Genomic DNA, 26,688 nt, shown 5'->3' with positions numbered 1-26,688 from the left:
GGGAAGCAGAGCCCTCCAAGGTAGCTGGAGAGATGCCAGAGAATGAGTGTGTTGAGGCACCGCACACGGCTCCGGGTCCCACGTGCTGTGTGCACACATGGTGAGTATACAGGATGGTAAAATTCGAAGGGCCCTTCGAAGACCATTTAGTCCAACTCCTTTACCTGCGTACAAGGTGGCAGCTTCAACTTACTGATGGCGAAAAGATGGCTCAAAATTCACTTACCAAAATTCAGAGTTAGGAGTAGTAAAACATGAGCCAGTTTGGGGTTTTCTGATTCCCAAAACGTACAGAATAGTAGTCATGCAACATGAGAACTGGACAGGTCCTCAAGCAATCTTGTGCTCCTCCCCACTTCATTGATGAAAAAATTGAGTTCCTGAAGGATTAATGTACTCACTCAGGACAACAAAGCAAAAAAAAAGAAAGAAATGCATTTCTTTATGCATTATGTCCTTCTATAAGGACAGATCCTCTTGTTATAGTTGGGAAAAATTAATGACTGAATCACTCTCCAAATGTAAAGCAATGGTATTCCAAAGCTCACTGGTAACCTACGTGCATTTCTTAGTTGTACTTAAATAATTTAGACACAGAGTAGTATTTTATTAGCATAACAGTTTATTATCAGAAATGAAATGACACCTCTAGATCTCAACACATATAGTATCTTACATAATAAACATGAATATATGCTCCCAAAAGAAAAACAGTTGCTATTAACCAACCCCTATCCCCACCTCCCACAACAGGCTGCAACCCATCAACTCATCCCAATCCCATAGGTTAAGCCTGATTTATATGGAATGGCATCAAGGCACTTGCTTTAATTAAAAAAGAGTTATGTGGTATAAAACATGTTCCTAAAGGTTATTAGCTGTGAATAATTTTTTTAAAGGAGCAGTTTACTTTTTGAGGGAATAGACAAAACTGAGAATTTATGTTCATTCATCTGTCTTGATTTGTATATAAAATTGCAAAGGAGACCAAAAAAACATAGTATTTTATATGGATTGGTTTGTTCCCACTGATTTTTGAGAAATCACAGCAGCATCAGAACTCAAATAGTAATTTCCTAACTGATCTGATTCCCAGTATCTTATTATTTTAGGGATGGGGATGAGGAAGAAGGGCAGAGAACTTCCCTAAAGTAAGTTCATTAAAGCTGCAGTTAAAAACCCTTTCTGGCTAAGGATGCTTGTCTATTTGCCAACTAAAAAGCCTTCAGTTAGAAAATCTTGTCATTGGTATTTTATAATAAGATTATAATTACCTGGCCTTTTTCAGAGCCATAATTCAAGTCTAACAAAGGTACAAGTTTCCACTGTAGGCTTACAAACATGGTATCTCAAAAGGCATTTAGTGTCCTTCATTATTTTAGTTTTCATAACTCAATTTGTCCACATTTTATATCATGAACAGAAAAATAGAATACATACCTAAAAAAATCCACTCTTTAGTATATTGCTTATTTAACTTTTCCAACTGTAACATGTTTACTTAAAAAATGTTAGGTGCAAAACACTTTTAAAAATAATAGTCCTTGTCAGGATAAAAATTACCTTATAAAAATAAATCTTCCCCTACTCCCACATCTAAATTCTCCTTCACTAAAGTTACTAACATTTTTTTAAAAAACTAAAATGTACCTTTAACTTACAATGTTTCAACATTATTTCACGTTAATAATAACAAGCTATGATAAAGCAGTAGGCTTATTATTTTGGCATGTTCCTTTATAGTTTTCACTTTTTTTTTTTTTTTAAGGATTTTATTTATTTCAGAGAGAGCATGAGCAGAGGGAGAGGCAGAAGGAGAGGGAAAAGCAGACTCTCCACTGAGCAGGCAGCACGACACAGGGTTCATACAGGGCTGGATCCCAGGACCCTGAGATCGTGACCTGAGCCAAAGGCAGACACTTAACTGACTGAGCCACCCAGGCACCCTCCATTATACTTTTCATTCTTGTATTAACACTTGATGATTCCAATCTTGATTATCTAATGAAATCTTAATACAAAAGAAAAAAATCCAAATTAGTTCAATGCCTAAAAGCCTTCTGGATCTAATTTCCTCCTCCTCGCAGTTTTGAAAACCCAGCTTTAAATTAAGGCATCACTAGAAGAGATAAAGAAAACAGAGGGAAAAAGAGAGAAACCTCCAAGAACAGAAAAACGAAACAAAGCCTAAACCCTGCTGAGTGGGTTTTTGCCATTTCACTGTGGAATCATTCCCTGAAGAGACCAGGAGCACCCATGCCTCCTTCTTTGCCTCAGTTGCCAGTCTCCTATTCAGACCTCGGTCCAGGCTCAGCTTAGCCCCTCCATAAAGAATCTCCAAATGCCCCAAGTGCTACCTAGGAGAGTTACTGTATAGCCCACCTACTAGACTGAGTACCACAGTCCCAGGGCCCGGCCCAGGGCTCTAGACCCTTGCGCGGGTCTCAGCAAGTATTGAGTTGTTATCTACATGGGTGCAGAAGGAACCTGTAGCTCATCTGTCGCAATACAGAGAGGAAAACAATTCCTTAATAACATTAACAAAGATCCCAGAGCTCAAATTTATCATCGTAACTTCCAGACTCCATTTAAGTTCCCAAGAAATACACTGCGTTTTTCTCACATTTGTATTAAGAGCAGGGCTAACACCCAGGCAATGTGTTCTTCAGAGACAAACTGTTAGGAAAGTATGCCTGCAGAGAGTAACTGTTCGTTGAAACATATTCATTAGCATTAAAGTAGTCTAATGAACTCATCTAACATCTTGATACGTGTTTAAAGATCACCATTTATCATACTGGAAATTTACCCAAATTTGGGTTTCGATGACTACTATTGTTTTTTCTTTTTTTAAGATTTTATTTATTTATTTGACAGACAGAGATCATAGGTAGGCAGAGCAGCAGGCAGAGAGAGGAAGGGAAGCAGGCTCCTTGCTAAGCAGGATCAGGACCTGCGGAAGGCAGAGGCTTTATTTAACCCACCCAGGCACCCCTCAATGACAATTGTTCAAAAGCTAAGTTGAACTATTCAGATTTCTTTTCCTTTGGTCCCACTCAAAAAAAAAAAATTTTTTTTTCTCAACTAGACATTTGTTACTTTTACCACCATCGTAGGCTAGTCCCTCAGTCTATGCTCCAGAGTAGGTCAGTTGCAACTTTGCCCCAGCCCTGGGGTACCACATGCTCTTCAGCTCCTTCAGCTTTGGTGAATCTGCCCTCCCTTTCTAGAAACAGAACCCAATTCTGACTCTGCTGTCAAATTAAGGTGTGGCTCCTATTCTTCCTCTCCCTACTGCTGTGTGAGGCTCTGGGGATTGGATCCTACTCAAGTGGGTCCCTCTCGTTTCTCCCCCATTTGGTCAGAGGCTTTTTCAATGGTGTATTCCTTTCACTCCTCTTGAATGTTATCCTTTCTCTTTGTGTGCCCTGGCATACCCCACCCTTCTGGCTCTCAGAGTTTTAACCATCAAGAACGTAGATACTACATTTCAATTAAATAACCACTTAAAGATATTTGGAATTTTATATATTTGTTAATAAGCAATGAGAAAATGCTTCCTTTAGACTCTAAAGTTTAGGGTAAGCAAGATATTTTTGTATCCATAAAGTGTGTAAAGTATCAGCTATTAACTAAAGTCCAAGCCTCGGGCAAGAAAAAAAAATGGAAATAATGGTTTTGATGGTGAGTTAGATTTTGGTTTCAGATTTGATTTCTTTAAATACTAGCAATCAAAAGTATGTCAGTTTAGAAGGGCCTCAACCCAAGCAGAGAAGTGAGATAAATTCTAGTGAAATCTTCAATGTGTTTACAAGTGGATGCCAAAAGTAGATTCTTGTTTGCTTCCTTGGGCCAAAGAGGAACAAACCAGAACACAATTCAAGAATCTGCTAATCGGGGCACCTGGGTGGCTCAGTGGGTTAAGCCGCTGCCTTTGGCTCAGGTCATGATCTCAGGGTCCTAGGATCGAGTCCCGCATCGGGCTCTCTGCTGAGCAGAGAGCCTGCTTTCCTCTCTCTCTCTCTCTGCCTGCCTCTCTGCCTACTTGTGCTTTCTCTCTGTCAAATAAATAAAATAAAAATCTTTAAAAAAAAAAAAAAAAGAATCTGCTAATCGCATGAACTTCCAGAATTGTTTATATCCTCATATGGACAGAGAAGTCAGGTCAAAGTCAGATCCTGTTCCTCCATTCCAAGGCATTTTCCAGATTGTTTGGACACTTTTTTTTTTTTTTTTCTGTGCTAGTGTTTGCTAAATTATGGGGTTATCTTGAACATGTACTCATTTACTCTCTCTCACATGGCATTAGACATCTGTAATGGTCTGGATTCAAACCTGGTTTGGCAGGGTAGTTAAGAGGGATTAAAAACAAACATCTAACCAAGACACTGTGATTTCACTATTACTATTCCTAAAACTGGATAGAAAGGGCAAGTAGTGGCTAAAACCCAACAAAAGGTAGGAAAAACCCACAAATAACAAATAGCAGTTAATATTTCTGAAATTCTAGACTTCAGTTCTAAAAGGATGTCAAAATTTAGTACTTAGTATATTTAACCATGAAGTCAGTCACTTCCAAGACAGAAATCTGCTTTTTTTTTTTTTTTGAGAAATAACTTTGTTTTAATAATAGAAAGGCATTTTCCATGTAAACAGATGAGCAGAGTTCTACCCATAGAATAGCAACACTTGGGAGTTTTTGGAGCCAACAAAGAAGATAAATATGTTTAAATGTGTCCCACTCCAACAGATGCCCTACACATAGGGTTTGCTTCTCATAAATATTTAAGTTGTTTAGAATGTAGTAGGTTAAAAAATGATTTGCATTTCTGTAATTATTATTTTGCTTGTATTAGTGTGGCTAAATGTTTCAAACTCACATACATTAGTCTCCTAGTCCTAACTTTGGAAAACCTGGGTTTTTTTTTTTTTTTTTTGTCTATCAAGGTCCACATACAGAATGATAAGATTTTAATGTCCGACATTCTTGCTTTTAAGAAGGAACTATTCCTGTAGCCATAACCTGTGGCCAACTGTCATAAATAATATACAAAGAAGATGGGATGTATGAATATGATGTTTCTAAATCCTCCTGCATAATAGTTTTAGGTAACCCAGAGAGTTAAAAGCTGCCACTGTCGTCCATATTTATTGTACATCAATAAGGTGCATGGCAGTAAGCATTAGCTTTGTTTTCAGTAAAACATCTACCAATTAATTATTGATGTTCTTTTGGAAGCATCTTATCACTTCCATGCACTCCTTTCCATTGGTTACAATAAAATATTCCTGCAAGAGTAAAGATGAATAGTTACCTTCTATTTGAAGAAGCCTGTCAATCCCCAGGGACCCTTGCTAAAATGCCATGGGAAGGGAAAAAAAATTCACTGCTAAGTAAACAAATCTTAAAGGAAACCATCAATCATTCCTTTTTTCAATCCATCCTTAACAGTGGCCTCAGGCTCATTTAAAATGGCTGTCTAGAATTGTGGAGTCAGCGTTCTGCCTCTTAACCTGGCAAGCTTGTCGCTGGTAATCCACAGCACTGTAAGACAGGTTCCATGAGAAACACTAAGTGAATGAAAGCTACCAAAGAGCTTAATGATGGAGAAATACTCAGAAACGGGGAAATACTGAGATCACAGAAAAGACAGGGAGGATTCCTATTATTCTGGCTGATTAAAAAGAAGAGCTCTTCACTTGCGTACTTACCCTAAATAAACAGGCAAGATTAAAAACATCCAATGTATCATGAAGAATGCTCTAAGTAACATGAGGCCAGCTGGTAGGATTTCACAAGCTTGCCCAGCCCCCAAACCCCTAATAAGACTGTGCCTGTGGTTCCCTGCCTTAAGGAATGGTGCTCTCCTACACCAAGCCAGAGATGCTACTGATGTCCAGGGAGCCAAGACTGGGAAGAGAGAAGTACAAGTAAGAATAAACCCTTTGCCCCAGAAGTCTCCTGACCTGCTGGTATCAGGGCAGGCACAACACTGTTTCCTTGTCCCCCCTTCTACTCCCTCTCCAAAGAGTCACATCAAGTGGGTGCCAGCACTTCCCACGTCAATGTCAGCTTTACCTCCTGATGCTGAAGGAAGAGTCCAGACGCTTATCTTCTACAATAGCATGGTAATTGAGTTTGAGGGCTAGTTTACAGTTCAATATTTATGTAATTCCAAGAATGCCTCATATCTGCAAGGAAGCCTGAAACCACATTATTTACTTCTTTGTGATTCTGCCCAACCATAAACTTCGCCACATATGTCTATCTACAGAGGCCATCAGCATCAAAGGAATAATGTCTAACAAACAGGTGAAACTTTCTTTTTTAAAGAATATTTATTTATTTGAGAGCGTGCACACACGCACGCGAGGGTGCACACAGAGAGGGAGAGGGAGAAGCAGGCTCCCCACTGAGCAGGGAGCCCATTGTGGGGCTCAATGCCAGGACCCTGGGATCATGACCTGAGCCAAAGGCAGATGCTTAACTGTCCAGGACCCTGGGATAATGACCTGAGCCGAAGGCAGACGATTAACCGACAGAACCACCCAAGTGCCCCAGGTAAAAATTTCAAGTGCAACAGTTTCCACTGTGGAACTACAAAATGTTACATTCTTCAAACCTTAACCTATTGGCTAGACATCATTCTTCTTTCCATCTACATTCTCAATCACTGGAAAGGCTCAGACCATTGGAAATACATACTCCTTTCTGATTCTGATATTCTGCAAAGGCCATTGCTTCATACACACTATAAAAGAGGAGATTTTCTTCTTCCTCTTTGAAATACTCTCCACAGGCCAGGGAATCCCTCACAGAGGAATTGCATTGAGCCAGTAGAACCTGGATGCCAATGGCTTCATAATCTCTACGAACTTCTTTCAGTGTATGGATCCCTGCTGTATCTAAAAACTGTATTGCGCTACAGTCAATCACTATGGTATGAAGGTCCAAGGGATCAAGGGAAAGTTGCATGGAAACTTCGTCCTGGATTCCACTGAGAATCACTGTCTCCTTCATGATCTTTTTCTTTGCGGCCTTCTTCCGAGCGGCCTTTACTAAGACTGGGTTGAGAGTCTTTTTGTATAAAGCGGATTTAAAACATTCTTTGTTTATGTAGTAGAGAGGGGCTACAAAACGGAATATCTTGATGCCTGGCTTAGTCTGAAGATTCTTGTAAGCAGACATGGATTCAAAGATTTCAGACTCTTCCACCAAACCGAGCAATGAAGTCTTTGGCTTCTGAGTGCGGAGAATGACACAAAACATAGAAAAACAAACCCCAGTAAGCAGGCCTATTTCAGTACTTATCAGTGCAGAGGACAGCATGGTAACAAACCAGATAACTGTATCCATTCTGCTAACCTTCCACATCTTGGGCAGATCCTTAAATTTAAGCAGGGCTCCCCGGAGATTTACAATGGTGATTACACCAAGGACACTTTTCTGAAGGGAATAGAATAAAGGAGCTATTACCAGGAGGACCAAGAGAAGAACCAAGGCTGTCACCACACCAGAAAGCTGAGTTTGGCAGCCTGTTGATTCTTTAACCAAGGTCTTTGCAAGAGCTGCACTAGTAGTAAAGCAGTGGAAGAAGGAAGGGATGATATTGCAAAAGCCAATGGCATACATCTCCTGATTGGCTTTGACCGTGTAGCCATGTTTCTTGGCAAACATCTCAGAAAGTGATACAGTGATAGCAAAACCAATGATTGAAATAGCTATTGCATCTACAGCCAAACTAGGAATTAGGTTCCAGTCGGGTGCTTTTGGTGGCATGAACCCTGTGGGAATAGACCCAGCAATACTGGTATTGTATTTCTCATTTAGTTTTCCAAAATGAGAGGCTAATGTGGCTGCCACAACGACAATGAGTTCAGTTGGAACTGGTGCCTTAAGCTTGGACTTGAAGTGCTCATTGAGTTCTTTGGTTGGCAAGAGAACCAAAAGGCACAAAAGGCTGGTGATGAGATCACAGAGATTGGTCTTATGGATGTTTCTGAAGATTTGTATCCAAGTGGTGATGAGCGAGCCCACACCACTACTCCGAGGAAGGCTGAGCCCAAGGAGATACTTGGCCTGAGACGTAAGAATAGTGAAGGAGGCACCAGTGACAAATCCACTCAGCAAGGCGTCTGAGAGGTAGACAGAAACAAAGCCCACTTGGAAGAAGCCCATCGCTACCTGGAAGGAAGGATATATAAGTGTTAAATATAAGTGGAAAAGAGCTCTAAACCCTCTAAATAAATACCCTGGCATTGCTTTGCATGGAGATGTACCTGCAGCATCACAAAATGTCAGAGGTAGGAAAAAATTCAACTGTACATCAGTCCTCTCGTTCTACTGACACGCAGAGGGCTAAGAAACTAGCCCAAAGTCACACTGTTACTCAGCCCGCATGAGACAAGAACTGAAGATTACTACCTTCTTCTTCAATGTGTCTTAAGCATGAATAAAGTTCAGACCTCTTTGGAAAAGAAAAAATTCTTAAAGATCCACAGGAAATTATAAAAACTCAACCTGGAAAAATTCTCCTAATTAAAAAACCCATGTGTTTTCAGTAAATTACGAATCAGTACTATAAAAGTGAAGTTTTACTCTTCTCTGAGAAACTCTTCTCATTCAGTGTGTATGTGCTGGTGCCAAATTGCCTCCCATACCAAATCTGCATCCTCAAAGACAAAACTTTTTCATTTCTTTATTTTTTCCTCTTCCCAACAATTCCTCAGAATTCTACTGAGCCTATTCTCACTGGTGAGACATAATAATAAAAAAGCAAACAGAGCCCACAGAGCCCCCCACTCTTCTGCCCGTCACCCGCTTCTGCCTCTCCTCTTCACTGAATACCACATGAAAGGAGCTACTCTCCCTCCCCCAGTCCACACTGGAACCAAATGCCTATAATGGAGAAGAGGTTTAATGCTGGCATTGATGCCTGGAGGCCAAAAGACAGGGGCAGGATGATAATGGTCGCTTAGCAGATTCTATGGGAGACCCGAAGAGAATCTAATTTTCTAATCCTTTCTTCTGGCTAATAATACGAAATGGTGGTTCTCAATTGTTCCCCAGAAGTCCAAGAAAATTGCCATCTTTGGTGAGAATCACTCACCAGAGCAACAAATCTAAAGGTGGGGCATCTACAATTTGAAACCACCTGCCCTCCTCCCTTTGCCAACCTGTAGCCTGTTACCCTCCTCCTGGTTTGTTCATGCTGACTCTGCTGATAAGCAACCACACATCATCACAAGCAAACCCAGCATTTTTCAACATGTAAAATGACGGAGTTGTCCTGAGTGATCTGAGGTTCCTAGCTGGTCAACGTTTTTACAACCAGATAATGACAATCTGGCTGACTGAAATTCCTTGGTTAAGAGGCTGCCTAAGGTTGAGAGAAGAGAAGCAGCCTTATCTTACCTGCGGAGTCAAACCGGGGCTTGAATTTGGGCTCTATCCCTCACATGTCCTGAGCATTCAATGAATGACAGCTTTAATTATTACACTCTCTGAGACCCCTGAGAGATCTGAGATTTCAAGTACAGGGACTGCTTTTGCTAGAAAGAACGACTCATGCCACGGTTTCTTACCTGGTAAACTCCAGCCAGGAAGGTCACCGTGCTGCCGATCGCGATCGCGTAGCAGCTTCTGTCACACATCCAGTCCAATGTCTGGTTTAACAGCTCGCTCCCATTTGAAACCATCCCGAAATGAGAAGGCATGCCCTCAGCAGTGTCATAGCCGGCTTTGAGTAGTTCTCGGTCAACTACCTCACCTATCATAAGGCACAATATTCCAAAAATGCCCACAGAGATGTGACGGGAGGTACCCAATAAGAAATAAATGATGCTGGCAAAAAAAGAGGTATACAGCCCATAGATAGGTTCTTGGCCAGCCAACAGGGAGTAAGCAATGGACTGGGGCACTAATAGGATGCCCACGATCAAGCCAGACATCACATCCCCTAAAATGTTTTTCTTCAGATCATATTTTGGGAGCCACTGCAAAACAGGAAGGAAACCCAAAATCATATTTTTGGCTCTGGTTGAACTACACTGGCAACTCTTGTGCAGTTTTTTAATGACGAATTGCTTGAAGTCAGTAGTTGACTTCTCTTGAGGCTCCATGTGGATCCTATGGTAAGGTGTGCTTTGATCACTTGCTTCAAATTGCTTCAAGGCAGTACATGAGCCCCTTTCGAGCTCCAGATGCATATCAGATAGAGAAAGGTTTTGCTGGTTTTCTTCAACTGAATTCTTGGGTGACAGATCATTTTGCTCTTTCCTTTCCAAAGACATTTCTGGAGATAGACGCTTCAGCCTTCTACCTTGAAGAAAACACCAGAATTAATGGATTAAGTAATTCTCAGTGCTCACACATTTTAACAGTTCTATTTGTCTTTTGTGAGAGTAAAGAGGAAGTTCAGTTTGGGGGCAAGTATCAGATTCACTTTCTTTACTTGAGCCTCGTATGTCTTGGTCAGGGAAAACAAGAACAAAACCAGACCAAAACCAGCCAAGTCAAAGCAAATAAGTCATTAGGTATAGGACTTCCCAAAGTATAAACTATCAAGAATTCCTCTCCATCTCTGCCTGGCTCCCCTTGCAGTTTTCCCCTCCAGAAAAGGTATCAGGATGGCCTGTCCCCTCCCACTATCACTGTCTTCGTTCCAAGTTTTTCACTCCCTGGTATACCACAAAACAGGATCTAGTCTCAAACCTTCACTGCTACCTGCAAGTCCCTGAAACTAAGATGGTCCTTTTCTTGTAATAGACCATAAACTGCTTACCAGATACTTCACAAGTGAATGTCTTTGTGTTAGCTGTTTGCTTAGCTTGAATGGCGAGCAACCTCTCTGACCATCAAGGTTCTAATCATTTTTATACCCAGTTAAAATACTACCTCTTATACAAAGCAATGACCAGTCCCCTAGCCCAAGTGAATCACTATACTCTCTGTATCCCATAGCATTTTGCAGCTTCATAATAGTACTAATCACACTTTTGTGTTAGTTAAGTAAGAGTCTCTCCAGTTCCTGGAGGAAAGGATATCTTGTTCACTGCTGTAATTACCAACAAATGTACAACTCTGAGACAGGAGACTTACAACATATTTGAATGAATCAAAGGACAAATGAATATACAATTTTATGACTGTGGCCAAACAGAGATTAAAATATATTAGATGGAAGACTCGGAAAATTTCCTGTTTTGGAATTGACAGAAAAAAACACCCTTTACTGTAAAAATAACACACATTAATTTTGTTTGGATGAAGGGGCTATAGCTGGTCATCCCATTTAACGAGAGTGAAATAATAGTTACTTTATGATCTTATTAAGTTATAAAGAAGAAAAGAACAGATTTAGATGACCACTTACCCTGAGCAAGTCAATCAGATTTATGAATACACACAGCAGCTCTTCATTCCTCAATGCAACCCGTCTATAACTCTCTTCTTACTTCCTACTCAGGCCAACCTAGTTTGAGTACTTTTCTTATGTCCTTCTATTTTGGAACAGCTCTTGGTGATTCCTGGGTCAAAAGGCTTTTCCAAACCTAAGATACGCAAAAGAGGCATAAGAAAAAACCAACAAAATCTTAATCTTGCCTGACATGGCTGCTATCTGGGAAGGAAAAAGATAAAAATTAATACTAGAAAATGCAACAGAGTGATGGAAACTGTAAAAAAGAATTGAATTGAAATACTAAAAGTGAAAAACACAGTTAATGCATGAAGAATGAATGCCTTTGACAGGGTCATCAACATATTTGACAGAGTCAAAGAAAGAATCCATGAAATCAAGGACCAGTCAAAAGAAATTACCCAAACTGAAAAAGAAAGGAAAAAAACAGAATTAAAAAAAAAAATAATAATAATGTAAGAGAATATCCAAGAGCTATGGGACATATTAAGCAATCTAACTTATGTATAATTGGAATCCCAAAAGAAGAGGACAAAGAATGAGCAGAAAAAAATATCTGAAGACACAGTAGCCAAGAATTTTCCAAAATTAAAGACAGACACCAAACTATAGATCCAAGAATCTCAGAGAATACCAAAAACAACAAATTTAGAAACAAAAATAAAACAAAATCCCACACCTACACATATCATACTCAAGCTGCTAAAAGCAAAGATAAAATCCTGAAGACAAAGATAACATCTGAGACAGCCAAATTAAAATGCACAGGAACAAAGACAAAAATTATAACTGATTTCTCATTTGAAACATCAGAAGATAACGGGGTAATGCCTTTATCACAGAAAAACAGCTGTCAACAATTCTATAACCAGAGAGAATATCTTAAGAGATGGAGAAATAAAAACTTTCTCAGACAAATACTAAGAGAACTTCCAGTAGACCAGTGCTACCGTATTTACATATATCAGACAGAAATAGATCCACACAATACACAACAAAGAAATGAAAGAAATAAAGTCCAGGAACAGAACACATGAAAATAAAATAAAATCCATTTTAAAATTTATAATATCTTTAATTGCTCTAAAAGATAAACCTCTAAGTAACAACAGGAATGCATTTTGCATATGCAAAATAAAATATATAAATGTAAAATTGTATAAACTATATAAAAATAGCACAAAAAATGGGTGGAGGAATTGGGAGTTGTAAGGTCTTAAACTAGATATGAAGTGATAAACTATTATTTGAAGGTAGGCTCTGATAATAGATGTATATTGTAAACCCAAGAGTAACCACTAATTTTTTAAAAATACAAATAATACGACAACTGTAGAGAGAAAACAGGATCATAAAAATTTTTCAATCCAAAAGAAAGCAAAGAAAGAGGAAAAAAAGAACCAAAAGTAGGTGGAACACAATGGGAACAGCTTGCAAGATGGTAGAATTTAAAACAAACAAAAATAATTACAACTGTGAAAAGTCTAAACATGTCAGTTAAAAGGTAGTGAGTTTTAGGTTAAATTTAATAAATAAAACCCAACTATATGCTATCTATAAGAAGCCCAATATTTATTTATTTATTTGCTTACTTACTTATTTTTGAGAGAGCATGAGGGGAAGGACGAGGGAGAGCCAGAGGGAGAGAGAGAATCTTTTTTTTTTTTTTTAATATTTTATTTATTGATTTGACAGAGAGAGAGATCACAAGCAGGCAGAGAGGCAGGCAGAGAGAGAGAGAGGAGGAAGCAGGCTCCCCGCTGAGCAGAGAGCCCGATGCGGGACTCGATCCCAGGACCCTGAGATCATGACCTGAGCCGAAGGCAGAGGCTTTAACCCACTGAGCCACCCAGGCGCCCCGAGAGAGAGAATCTTAAGCAGGTTCCACGAAAGGCATAGAGCCTGACACAGGGCTAGATATCATGACCCTGACATCGCGACTTGAGCCAAAATCATGAGTCAGTCACTTCACCAACTGAGCCACCCAGGCACCCCAAGAGATCCACTTTGAATATAGGTAGATTATAAAAGTGAAAGGACTTTCCTAATGTAGTAATTTATTTAGCTTGTAAATGACTGAGCCGGGTAACAAAATCTAGATTTTAGGACTCTAAGCATAGCTCTTTTTGAGCATGGTGCTATTCCTACCACCTATCTAATTAGCTTTCTCTAACCTCAGATACTTCCAAACACATTAGAATTCAGCTACCCTACACATCCCACTTTCACCTACCTGCTCCCTAGCACTGGTAACTACAAACTTGTACCCTACTCTCCATTCACTATAATCTTGGCCACGGTCCTTTTCATCTCTAGCTCTCAAAAATTTAGGTATTCGTTCACAAACAGTCCTAGAAGTGGAACTGATAACAGCCATCAGTCTGAATCTAAAAGCCATCTATAGTTTCCATCATCTGTCCTACTCACCTCCTAAAATTCTCAACACTACATATTTTTTCCCTTTCACACTATTTTAAAACCCAAAGCAACATAAAACTACATTAAAAATTGCCTTAAGGGACGCCTGGGTGGCTCAGTTGGTTAAGCAGCTGCCTTCGGCTCAGGTCATGATCCCAGCGTCCTGGGATCGAGTCCCACATCGGGCTCCTTGCTTGGCAGGGAGCCTGCTTCTCCCTCTGCCTCTGCCTGCCACTCTGTCTGCCTGTGCTTGCTCTCGCTTCTCTCTCTATGACAAATAAATAAAATAAAAAATCTTAAAAAAAAAAAAAATTGCCTTAAACTAAATTGTAGGTATGACTTTCATATAAACTAAGCTCCTTGGGAACAAGCTCCACTCTAAGTAGTCTTTCTATCCTCCAAAATGTCCAGGAATATGCTTTCTAAAATAGGAACTACAACATTGGCTAAGCAAATAACTCAAATACAGAAAAAAGGAGGATGCAAAGCAATATTTATTTTCAAGTGGAAATATCTACTCAGGAACATATTTTTCAAATACCCCTTTTTGCACAAAAATCCTCTCACTTCCCCAAGACAATTACTGCTTTCAATTATAGTATTCATCAATTGCTCCGTGAACATTAAGAAATGACAGTGTTTATCCTTGGAATAGAGCTTATAGCCAGACATCCATTTTAAGGAGGTTGAAATACAAACTATACATTCCATTAAGTTTAACAAAACATGATTCTACTGTAACATCTAGGCTAGTTTCTCCCTCTAATAACACTGATCACTGAGAGTGAGAAGAGGAAAGGTTCAAGAGGAAAACATTCAAGCTTTCCACATTACTTTGCAGGAATCCGAAGTGGGGAAAAAAACCATTTGAGGGTCACCTGGGTGGCTCAATGGGTTAAGCCTCTGCCTTCAGTTCAGGTCATGATCTCAGGGTCCTGGGATCGAGCCCCACATTGGGCTTTCTGTTCAGCAGGGAGCCTGCCTCCCCCCCTCTCTCTCTGCCTGCTGCTCTACTTGTGATCCTTCCCTCTCTGTCAAGTAAATAAATAAAAATCTTTTTTAAAAAACCATTTGAAAAATACATTTACATATGCATACATTAAATAACAGTAGTAGCTCAGGCAACACAAAAAGGAAAGACATTTCTGAACTTCCTTCTTCAATAGCACACACACAGCTGTGACCACCTAGAAGGTGGTCTGATCCAGATGGGTACCAGCAGCTCTGGCACAATATCCATGTGAATTACCGAGAGGTTAGAGCAATGGACTAGAAGAGAGGTTACACCTCTTCTGTATATGCCCAACAGTGGTCAGCAAACTTCCTTTTGAAGATTTGGATAGAAGCAAAACTATGTCTACTTTTGGTAATTACAGCATAGGATTTTAACTAACAGTGCTTATATACCAGTTGTGCAATTCGTGAAACTGAAATGCCCTTTCAGATGGCAATTATGTTCAGAGGAGAGCGGTAAAGTCAGCCTCTGAAACAAAATGGCTCCATAGTCATGCTTTGCTCGACCTGTCTGTATATGCCACACTCGCTGCCACATAAAACCGAAGCCGCCGACCACCATGATCAAAGCATCTGCACAGGGGAGAAATCTCCAGGAGCTGGAAGCGTTTAGAAAGGCTTCAAGCGAAGAACCTGTCTCATGTCTCACCTGGGCTCTAAAGTCTGGGTCGGAGTTGAAAGAGTAAAAGAGGACTTGGAAAATGTATGAGGGAGAAGAAAACTCAAAGATCGTTCTGAGATTGGCAGAAAAGAATCAGAAATTAGAATGTTTCAAGCACCAGACGCACATGGGAAATTGGTTAAAGAGGAAGCTGCGAAGGTACCTGGGAGAGATTCTGGAGGATTCTGTATGCCAGCTTAAAAAAGGCAGACTTTGATCTGCAGGCCGTACAGAGTCGATGAAGGTTTCTGGGAAGGATTTAAAATATCACTCATTTGGTAAATAATTATATGTTATCTTATCACATCTTCTGTTATGCTAATATTTCTTTTCCTACTAAGCAATTAATATTTTAGCTTTTTTGTCTTTTATGAATAAAGAAAGAACTTAAGGTTGTTTAGAAAAAACTAAACCATAAACAGGTACAACTAAGGTAGAGTCTCCATTTACACAGTGCCATCCCATCCTCCAACCCACTGTTGCCAGACAAATCCAGGGAAGACCATAGCTCCATACCCGTCTCCAACCTATTCACAGGTACCTGCAGCCAAAATGGCTGGAGCCTAGGCAAACTGTTCCAGGCCCTAGACTGAGAAGCTAATGCTGTGAGAGGGCAGGCCTCCTGAAGGAAAAGGAAAGACTGTTCCCCATCAGATGAAAATTCAGACCCATCTTTGTTCTGTGGGTTTGCAACCTTTGCTTATTCTACAAATGTTCATTAGTGTCAACAAGCCTTCCAATGCTGGATTGGTTGACTTTTCTATGGGAGCTCCTAGAGGTTGACTTTTCTATGGGAGTCCTGGTCTTCATTACATCATAAATATTTACTAAGCACCTACTATAAGCTAATCACTGTGATAGACACAATGCATCAGAACCTAGACCCCAAACCAAGGGGTCAATCTTTCTTTTCCCTACCCCACCAATCCTATATATGATCCATCAACAAGTCCTGTCTGCTCCATCTCAGATAGCTATCCATCTTCTCCCCACTGCCCAAAGTACCTGGAATTTAACCACTTTTCACTCCCCTCCACCATCTTATGTGGGCCACTCTAATTGCCTATGAAATCTGAGCCCTGCCTACCTCTCTACCTTCATTTCCTACTGCCCTTCTTGCTGTTTCTGGAACATGCCAACTTGACTCTTTTTCCAGGGTCTTTGCACTTGCTCAAGTTCTCTTTGCCTGGAATAATCATCCCTAGATCTTTGCAGGGTTTTTCTCATCCTTCAGATCTCAACGGAGTATTATCTCCTTAGAGAGACCTTCCTTGATCATTCCAAATAAAATAATACTCCACCCCATCCTTCTCTAAACCCTTACCTGGCTTTATTTCTTCATAGCACTATTATACTATGTATTTATAAACTAAAGAAACTATTACAGTCTTTCTCACACATACAGTATTTCCAGTAACAAAAACAACTCAGCACAGAAGGATCAGTAAGTTCTTGCTAAAATGAATAAGAACCCCAGTTTCTCCACACAATCAGAGGGTTAAGACAATGATAAACGATGAGCTATCACAGTCTAAGTGCCATCAACAGAGGTCTGGCATATTCGGAGAGTGCAGCATAGGGCGCAGGCCAATGTGAAGAAGTTGCAAGTAAGAAAGGAAAGGAAACTGAGGCCAGTGAAAGGTCCCAGGATAATCCAAGGCCCAGGAAAACATCACCCAGAATGCCAGATCCCTGGGGTGAAGCTGCAGGAGATTAAGACTAGACTGAAAGATTAGTTTCTCATTTGATCCCAAAAAGCCTGGACTTCATCCTATGCACTATGGCTGACAAAGGCATGAACTCCAGGGCAGGGCAGGGGTGCAAGAGGCTTGACATTTCGGTGGTACAACTAGACAAGAGACAATAACGGAGAAGGACAAGTCTAACACAAATTGTGAGGTGGACCACACACAAAAGGAAGAATGATGTCTAGGAGCATGGAGGAGGAAGTGGAAAGAAAGGAGACAACAAAAAGTTTGACTTTAGGTTTCACAGGTTTGACATTTCCCTTAGATGTTCAAATGAGGATGTCCAGTGAGCACTTAGAAATGGGGTGTTGGGTGCCTGGGTGGCTCAGTGGGTTAAAGCCTCTGCCTTTGGTTCAGGTCATGATCCCAGGGTCCTGGGATTGAGCCCTGCACTGGGCTCTCTGCTCAGCAGGGAGCCTGTTTCCCTTCTTCCCTACCTCTGCCTGCCTGTCTGCCTACTTGTGATCTCTGTCTGTCAAATAAATAAAATCTTAAAAAAAAAAAAAAAAAGAAAGAAAGAAAGAAAGAAAAGAAAAGAAAAGAAAGAAATGGGATGTCAAGCCCAAGAGGGAAGCGTTAACTGGAAAAATAAATGAGAGTATGTTGGTCATTAACACATAAATAGTATCTCTTTTTCTCTGAATTTCCATTATTTAGATGTTCAATGAATGAGCTGAATATATGCTTTACCTTCTCAACTACATTATAAATTGTTCAAGGAGATGTTTTATACTTTTTGCAAACTCTCACAATACTTAGCATAAAATCTGTCACACGGAAGGCATTTAATAAATATTTTGTTATGGACAGACTGATTTCTATTTTTAAAAAGTTATTTTAACCAAAAAAAGTCTAAAAAGAATTACCTTTGCCTTCTAAAATCTGAGTTCTGTTTCTCTGAAAGGTAATTGATACACTGCTGGTAGGAATATAAAATGGTACAACCCCTGTGGGAAACAGTCTGGTAATTTCTCAAACAGGTAAAGAGAATTACTATATGACCCAACAATTCCACTCCTAGGGATATAAGCACCCCCCAAAACAATTAAAAACAGGGACTGAAATATTTGTATGCCCCCCGTTTATAATAGCATTATTCACAGCAGCCCAAAGGTGGAAACAACCAAAGTATCCACCCACAGATAATAGGATAAACATTGTGGCACAAGCCATACAATGGAATAGTGTTTAGCCACTAAAAAGGAATGTAGTTCTGATACTCTTCATCTACATCATGGATGAACTCTGAACCCGTGTTGCTAAGTGAAAGAAGCCAGGCACAAGAGGACAAACACTGTATGATTCTGTGTACATGAGGTATCTACAATAGGCAAATTTACAGAGACAGAAAATAGATTAGAGATTACCAGGGACTGCAGGGAATGATTTCTTTCTTAATGGTTACAGTCTATTTTAAGTTTTAAAAGTAACAACTACTGATAGTTACACAACATTGTGAATCATACTTGATGCACTGAACTGTAAGTTTAAAATGGTTAAAATGGCCAGTTGTTTTTTTTTTTTTTTTTTTTTTAAGATTTTATTTATTTATTTGACAGAGAGTGGGAGAGCACAAGCAGGGAGCAGGGAACCCAATGCAGGGTTCAAACCCAGGGTCCTGGGATCATGACCTGAACCAAAGGCAGTCGTTTAACCAACTGAGCCACCCAGGCGCCCCCAATTTTATGTTTAATATCTATTTTAACCTAAACAAAAGTAGGAAAGGAAGCATAATACTAAAAAGTTCTTATCCTATACATGAAATGGTTTACTATCTCTGAAGGTAGGCTGTGGTAAATTAAGGATTTCTACTATAAACCCCAATGCAATTCCATTAATCACAAAGAGTTATGGCCAATAAACCAACAAAGGAGATAAAAACAGAATCACAGAAAATACCGAATAATCCAAAAGCAGACAGAGAAGGGGAAAGAAGCAGCAATCATATAAAATAACCTAGATCTAAAGTTTGTGGAAAACTTGAGAAGTCTTAACATTAATGTAATATTGCTGTGAACAAGTCTTCCACCAAAAGACTCTCTTCACTTATGTGGAAAAATCTCAACTAACTAGACTGTAACTGGTGTGGTCTGTGTAGTCTGGAAATAATATCCCAGGACCCACACTGCTTGTAAGCAGTGGTACGGTGCCTGGAACCAAAGCCTGTCTGATTCACACCTATTCTGTCTCTGGACTGCTTATTTTGAAACTTTTCAAATCTTCAGAAAAGTTAAAAGAATGATACATGGAACACTGGTATATTCACATTTCCTATTACACAACTTAACAATTCATCCATTGTTAAAGTTTTGCTACATCTGCACTTTTGCACTCTGCAAACATACCTGTTCAGGGTTTTTTCCATTCAACTACTTGAAAATTACAGACATATTTTAGCCTTAAAAACTTAATGGGAACAACATTGTTTTTGTTTTTTAAGATTTTATTGATTTTTCAGAGAGAAAGAGAGAGCACAAATAGGGGAGAAGGCAGGCAGAAGGAGAAGCAGGCTCACTGCCGAGCAAGGAGCCAGACTTGGGACTCTGATCCCAGGACTCCAGGATCATGTCCTCAGCCGAAGGCAGATTCCCAACCAACTGAGCTACCCAGACATCCCGGAACCAACATTTTTTAACCACCACGTATGCTGCCTCTTCTTCAAAAGCAGAATTCATTAACAACATGAGAGCAAACCATCTGGATACACTCTTCAAAAATCTGCAATGGCTCCCCACCTCCTACAGCATATAATCTAAAAAGTTTAGTATAGGTTTCTCTCCATAAATGAGCTGAACCTGCCTTTCTTTTGCTTCCTTCCAAACACGACGGTTCTAGTCACCAGTCCTTGAAAATATTAAGCATCCTATGTTCTCTAGGTCTTCGCTCATGTTGTTCATTCATCTGGAATGCCTGTTCCTTCTATCTCCAACTATCTTGGTCCTTTTCCTACTCCTTTAAAGCCCACCTCAAATGCCAGAGGACAAAGGGGTTAAAACTTCTTTGGCTATGTACTCTGACATATTCCATATAACTACTTAGCACTTAAAGTCACATGTCTTTCAAACTAGAGTGCATATTTAAAGGCAAACACCAAGTCATCCTCATTCCTACATAACCCAAGACCCGATACAGTGCCTCCCATTGGTATACAGTGGTATACCTATATTTATTGAAATAAAGGTGGAGTTTCAAGTAAATGTAATGAAGACAAAAAAGTCTTATTTCCCAGTCATCACAGTAATTAACAATGTTCACTTTTGTCTGTGATGCAAAAAGTAGAACCACCATAAAGCTTAGGCGAGTAGCACAAGTGCTATGACGTACTGTTTCTGGTATAAAGCCCAATGTAAGACAGAAAAGTAAAATACCCAAGAGGAAAATAACTTAATGTAAAACAAGGATCAAACTATTAAATAGTTCCTTAACAGTAATTCACTGCTTTCCAGAAGATTTCATATACATCTCCCATTTGCCTCCTCAATAAATCTGAGAAGGGATTATGAATCCTTTCCTCCAGTCACTCGCTCAACCAGTAGGACCAGATTCTCAACCCTCATTTTCCAATTTCCAGGGTTCCCTCCCTTTCTAAAATACCACTTTACCCCCAAATCTGTTTCCTTACTATGAAGCTTTAAGAGCTAGATCAAATCAACAGTTCATGGTTAAGTGCTCAACTCATTTCTGAACCTTACTAATTTTACTAATTTACTAATTTTACTGCTTGAAGCAATATACACATTATTGAAGCAGGTTTGGTAAAGGATTAATAATAAAATTACTTTTATCTTTCATATGACACCCACGCAGTGGTAACATTTTCATTTTCCTTTTCTATCAGGAGGAACAATGTAAAATTTACCTCTGTAACTACACTTTGGTTAGAGTAATTCATACCCCAGCCAAGAGTCAAACATGCCAAGCAGGTTCCTACCTCCATCCACTTCTGCTGGCCCTCTAACTGGAATGCTGCTTGGGGCTATGTGCATGGCTTTGCTTCTTGCTTCTTTTTTTTTTTTTTAAGATTTTATTTATTTATTTGACAGAGAGAGATCACAAGCAGGCAGAGAGGCAGGCAGAGAGAGAGGAAGGGAAGCAGGCCCCCTGCTGAGCAGAGAGCCCCATGCAGGACTTGATCCCAGGACCCCGAGATCATGACCTGAGCCGAAGGCAGTGGCTTAACCCACTGAGCCACCCAGGCGCCCCTGCTTCTTGCTTCTTGTAGGTTTCTGCCCAACTACTGTCATAATGAGTTCCTTCCCACACACAACTTCTAAAATAGCACCACTGCCATCACCATGTCTCCTTCCCGGGCCCATCCCTGCCCTGCTTTATTTTTCTCCATGGCCCTTCTCACCATCTCGCACTGTATACATTCATTCATTCACTCAGGGTTAACTGTCTTATGAGGGCAGAAACTTGCTCTGTTTTGTTCACAGCTGTATCTCCTATATCTTGACCCAGGTACAGCACCTAACCAGTGCTTAACAAGTATTTCTTGAGTGAATGGATGAATGATAGCTTAACAGCTATGGAGTAAGGAAAAAGCAGTGACCCCTCTCTCTCCACCTTCATTCACCATAACAAAGCCATGTCAAGAAAAAGCCATGTCAAGATGGTTTGGTAACCATCTGCTTGGCAGTTTATGCTCAGTAAAGGTAACGTCAGTGCTCAAAATGCTCACCCCTCATAGATCTAATCTAGACCTGTCCAAAGCCTGGAATATGTAAACTCTAGATCTTCCCCCGGGGAGGCAGCATATTATAGTATAATGATATTCAAATACAGGGATCTTTTAAAATTCAGATTCTCAGGCAAATTCAGGAATGAGATCCAAGACTGCACCCTGGGTGACTCAGAGCCAGGGAGTGAGGGCCACACTAGGAGAATCACTGGGTAGCTACTGGAGTCAGACAGATCTCTATTCAGATCTCAGCTACACTATTCAACAACTACATGGCACTGGTGAAAACCTTCATTTTAGCCAGCATCAATTTCTCACCTATAAAATGGGCTGACTTGCAAGTTGTATAAAGCTAACCCAAGTACTTAACACAGTGCCTGGGCACATAGCATTTGTTCAAAAACACGACAGCTCCTACTCTGTCCTTGGAGATTCTTGAAAGGAAAACAAATGGGCTTATTTCTTCCAACAGGCTTGGCTCTCCGTTTCTTACTCACTTGACATTCAACAACAAGAATTTCTGCTTAATCCAATATTGGATATCACATTAGTTCCAGATTTTTTATAAAGAGAACAGGAAGGTCCTCTTTATAAGGAAATGGAAAAAAGGAACTAGAATGGGTGCCGGAAAGTTTAAGTTCTATATGCTTCTAACTCACGTGGTCCCCAACCTGTGCAAAGAAAGGGCCCAGCCGGATATTCTCTGAGTTTGGGAGAGCTGTCTGTGTACATGTCCTAGCTCTGCAAAGGACTTGCTGTATAATGTCGGGCAAGGATCTGGCCCTCTGTGTCCCTTCAGTGGCCCCATCCATCCAGTGAAAGAATTTCAACTTAGTCTTCGAAGAAGTACAGTTCCTGATTTGTACTTAACCAGGTGTGTATGGTTTTAAAAACCAAGATAATGAAGTCCTCTTGCGTGTCCAAGCCTCAGTTTCCCCATCCGTCCAAGGGTGGGAGGCTGGGTAGTGGTGGCGGCTCCAATCTCCTCGGTCTTTCTCCCAGTAGTATCTGGGTTCCAGACGGCTAGATGAGGACTCCGGCAGAACAGCACCACAGGAGGTGCGGGATGTGTGTGGGGTAGGAGGTGGCTTGCTGAGAAGCAGAGTCTGGATCGCCACGGTTGGAGAAGGCGGGGTTGATCGCCCGTGCTTACAGAGGGTGCAACCCCAACGCACGCCCACCTACCACGGCCTGGCCACGACGCCCTCGCTTCCTCCCACCACGCCTCCGACACAGGCCGAGATGCCCGCAAGAGGGACCCTCTGACCGCGCGCAGGCCGGCACCTCTCCCTCCTCCCTTCTCGCGCCTCCTCCCCTCCGCTCACCTCTCAGTCTGGGGGCTCCCGGCTCACCGAGGGCTCGCGGCACGTCCTCCGCCGTGGCGAGACTGAGCGGACACCCCAGCGCAGTCAGGGATAGCCCCGTCCGGGACCGGCCTCCCTTTAACCCGCGCGTCCCCTTCCCCGCCCATCGCCCGGCCCCCGAAAAAGGCGGGGCCCGGGCGGGACCGCGTGGAGCTGCCGGGAGCTACCGACCGAGAGGTGCGGAAGACCCAGCCCTTACAAACGCTGCGGAGGTGGCAGTCACGTGGCCCCGCCGGCGAGCGACGCGGCCGCCAGCCAATGACGCGGCACAGTCCGCGGGGGTACCGCCCCCTGGCTGCTCTCCTCCTCGCGATTGGCTGCTCCGGGCAGCACCGCCACGAGTCCCAGTTTCTTAGGGCGAGTCCTCCTCGGCTTGCGCCTGTGAGGTCTTATTACCGGTTTTCCACTCTAACTCGGAAAGCGTAGGGAGGAAAAAGTGTCAGGAGAAATACAGAAGCGTTCTGTCTAGAGCTGTTAAGTGTTCTGCGTTTGCGGTGGAGGGGCAAGGTCTTTATCGCTGATTTCTTGGGACCCCATTCCTTCCCACCTCCGCTTTGTAGCTGGGGAATGAAGGCCCAGAATGGGAAAAGGTCAGCTGGGACGTTAAGGGGTTTTGCCCTCAGTGTAACCTATTCTCTCTACTGAAGGCCCCAACAGCCAGAGTTGCCTTTTAAGATGTGAATAAAAATGTAAGAATAAATATGAAATATAATTCCAACCTCATTTAAGATCATCAGTGGGTTTTCTTTTTTTTTTTTTTAATTTTATTTATTTATTTGACAGAAATCACAAGTAGATGGAGAGGCAGGCAGAGAGAGAGAGGGGGGGGGGGAAGCAGGCTCCCTGCTGAGCAGAGAGCCCAATGCGGGACTCCATCCAAGGACCCTGAGATCATGACCTGAGCCGAAGGCAGCGGCCTAACCCACTGAGCCACCCAGGCGCCCCATCAGTGGGTTTTCTTGACATATATAGATAAAATCAAATTCCTCCCTGAATGCTCTGGGCCCTGGCGCCTTTCTCCTCACCGGACATCTGTCCCTCTCTGCTCTCCACCCTTTGCCCGCCAAGCTTGTTCTCTTTTGGGACCCCAACACAGGTTCCGAATGCCTGATTCCTTTCTTGTCTCAGGTCATAGCCTAAAAGCCCCCTCTCACTTCCAGGGAGGCCTACTTACCCTGCCAGTCACATCCTACCGTGTCATCCTGCTTTAATTTTATCTGCCCCCTAACTGGACACTCTCTGATACTGAATACATGTTTATTCTTTCTGTCTTCTTCTTGTTTGTAGCCTGTTGGGGCAGGGGGAGTTGTGAGGAATGAAGGGGACACCACAGGGGAGTGGAAGGTCAAGAGCACCTGTGAAAGAAGCAAAATGGTTAACTTCCTTTCCCTCCCTTTGCAGCGAACCTCTGCACAGTAATTTTAAATAACTCAATTTCTTGTCTAGAGATGATCCTCAAGTTTCTGTCAACCATCAGATCCAAAGCTTCCAGAAGTCACAAGCCATACTGGGAATCAGAACACCTGGGTTCTACTCCTGATGCTGTCCCTTGTGACTGGAGATAACTCAGTAGCTATTAGTGTTCTCATTTCTCCAAAGGTATCTGATGCCCCACGACCCCCCACACCTAATGTGCCCCTCCTTCCCAGTCCTGGAGAGGGTCAAGTGAGGTAATGAGTGTCAAGTACTTTGCCAACTACCTGTAGGCTGCAAAACACACAGTGGCAACAGATGCTGATTTCTGGGTGTATACCTCTGGAAGCACAAAAGTCTTCACATTCATTATTTAATTTAACCCTAATAGCAGCTTTCAAGGAGCTGCTATATTGTGATGCTCCCTTTATAGGTGAGGAAATGAGACTCAGAGATGTAAGGTGACTTGCCCAAGGTCCCAGTTAGTAAGTGACAGTAATGTGATTTTAACGCAGTTACATCTGACGGCAAAGCCCACTCTTACCCACTACACTCACTGTGCTGGTCAAATGTAAGAATCCACCTTGCATCCTTGCCTCTAATAGATACCAGTAAAAACTGGTGTCTATTTAATAATTTAATAATGGCTATAATTTTTTTCTCTTATTCCATACTTTCTAATCCACATTGCAGATGAGGAAACTGAGGGTCAGAATATTAAGTTACTTAAGAGGTCATGCAACTGGCTGGAAGTGGATTTTGATCTCAGATCAAACTGAGATCAAACAGAGGTCAAACTGAGAGCTGCCAGATGCCAAAACCCAAGAACATGTGGTTATGACCCACTGCAAGAGGGAGGTGCTACAGAGGAAGCTCTAGGCCAGTCACTGGTGCCTCTCTCCCTCCCAGGTGAGCATCTCCAACTGCTAGTTAGTGCAGCGGGCTCTCTGCCTGTCCCAAAAGCACACATCCCCAGGGTCCCCTGGAAGCGGACTTTGGTCTGCCATTCCTGCCTCACCTTCATGCTCTAGGTTCCTGCTGCAGGAACCTGAGAGGTGAAACACATAAGCCAAACCCTGCTCATCTGCTTTTCCTCAATAACAGCAGGTCAGCAGCCCAGCCAGCCAGAAGCCATGTAAGCCCGGGCATTTTCCCTCCCATTCGTCTTGGAGTTCGCAGAGGTGCTGGCAGCTGGAGGTCACGTATTCTAGCCATTACTCTGTCCCAAACTGCCTTCTGAAAAGTAACTGAAATGAGGGTGTTATGGGCCAGCAAGTAAGTCATTTCAGGTGAGAGGCCCCTTGAGGAATTACCTCCACAGCACTTCCCGACCAGACACACTTCCCAGGTGGGACTGGTCACTTGCTCTGAGGCTATAGTGGGCCCCAGACTGACTCCCATGATCAAACCGGCTATTCCCAATTTTCTATTCTGATATATTCACTGCTATGGGTGTTACTTTTTTTTTTTTTTTTCAAGTTTGATTGTTCTTGAAAGCGGATAACATGTACAAGCAAATTTAAAAGATCAAAAGAGTTTAGGATGAAAAGTAAGTCTTTCTCCCACACTATCCATTCTTACCCCATTGTTCCTCCTGGAGGCAAACACAGCACCAGTTTCCTGTGTTATCTTCCGGTTATTCTATACCAACAGTTCTCAGTCCTGGCTACACACCAGAATCTCCTGGCAAACTTTTAAAAAGATAACAATGTTTGGGTTCCATTCCCAGATACTAAGATCAAATTCGAGTACAGTGAGCTCGGGCACTGATATTTTAAAAAGACACACAGGAGATTCTAATGCACACAGAGGGTTGGCAAACCAGTGATCTATGCAGATACAAGACGATGTCTCTTTACACAGAAGAAACATAAAATATACACTATTTTACACTTTTTAAAAATTAATATTCTATGTTGAAGACTGTTGTATATCAGTGCATAAAGAGCTGCTTTTTGGCTATCTACTG

At 41.6% G+C, this 26,688-nt stretch overlaps 1 protein-coding gene across 2 annotated transcripts; it reads right to left on the bottom strand.

Annotated features, from left to right (window-relative positions):
* Positions 1–602: 602 nt before the first annotated feature.
* Positions 603–23,513, bottom strand: SLC26A2 (solute carrier family 26 member 2). Of its 2 annotated transcripts, none has more exons than XM_059417145.1 (4): positions 23,268–23,513; positions 11,376–11,553; positions 9,586–10,322; positions 603–8,185 (listed from the first exon to the last, which is right to left on the bottom strand). In XM_059417145.1, the coding sequence occupies exons 3-4, from the start codon at positions 10,291–10,293 to the stop codon at positions 6,668–6,670; spliced, it is 2,226 nt and encodes a 741-aa protein (XP_059273128.1). In that variant the 5' UTR covers positions 10,294–10,322; positions 11,376–11,553; positions 23,268–23,513; the 3' UTR covers positions 603–6,667. The 2 variants fall into 2 exon arrangements, with proteins under 2 accessions (XP_059273128.1, XP_059273130.1); XM_059417147.1 differs by having other exon boundaries at positions 9,586–10,318.
* Positions 23,514–26,688: the final 3,175 nt, after the last annotated feature.

This window comes from Mustela nigripes, chromosome 12 (genome assembly GCF_022355385.1).
Source record: "Mustela nigripes isolate SB6536 chromosome 12, MUSNIG.SB6536, whole genome shotgun sequence".
In the NCBI taxonomy this organism is placed as follows: domain Eukaryota; kingdom Metazoa; phylum Chordata; class Mammalia; order Carnivora; family Mustelidae; genus Mustela; species Mustela nigripes.
This window is presented reverse-complemented; position numbering and strand designations above follow the sequence as displayed.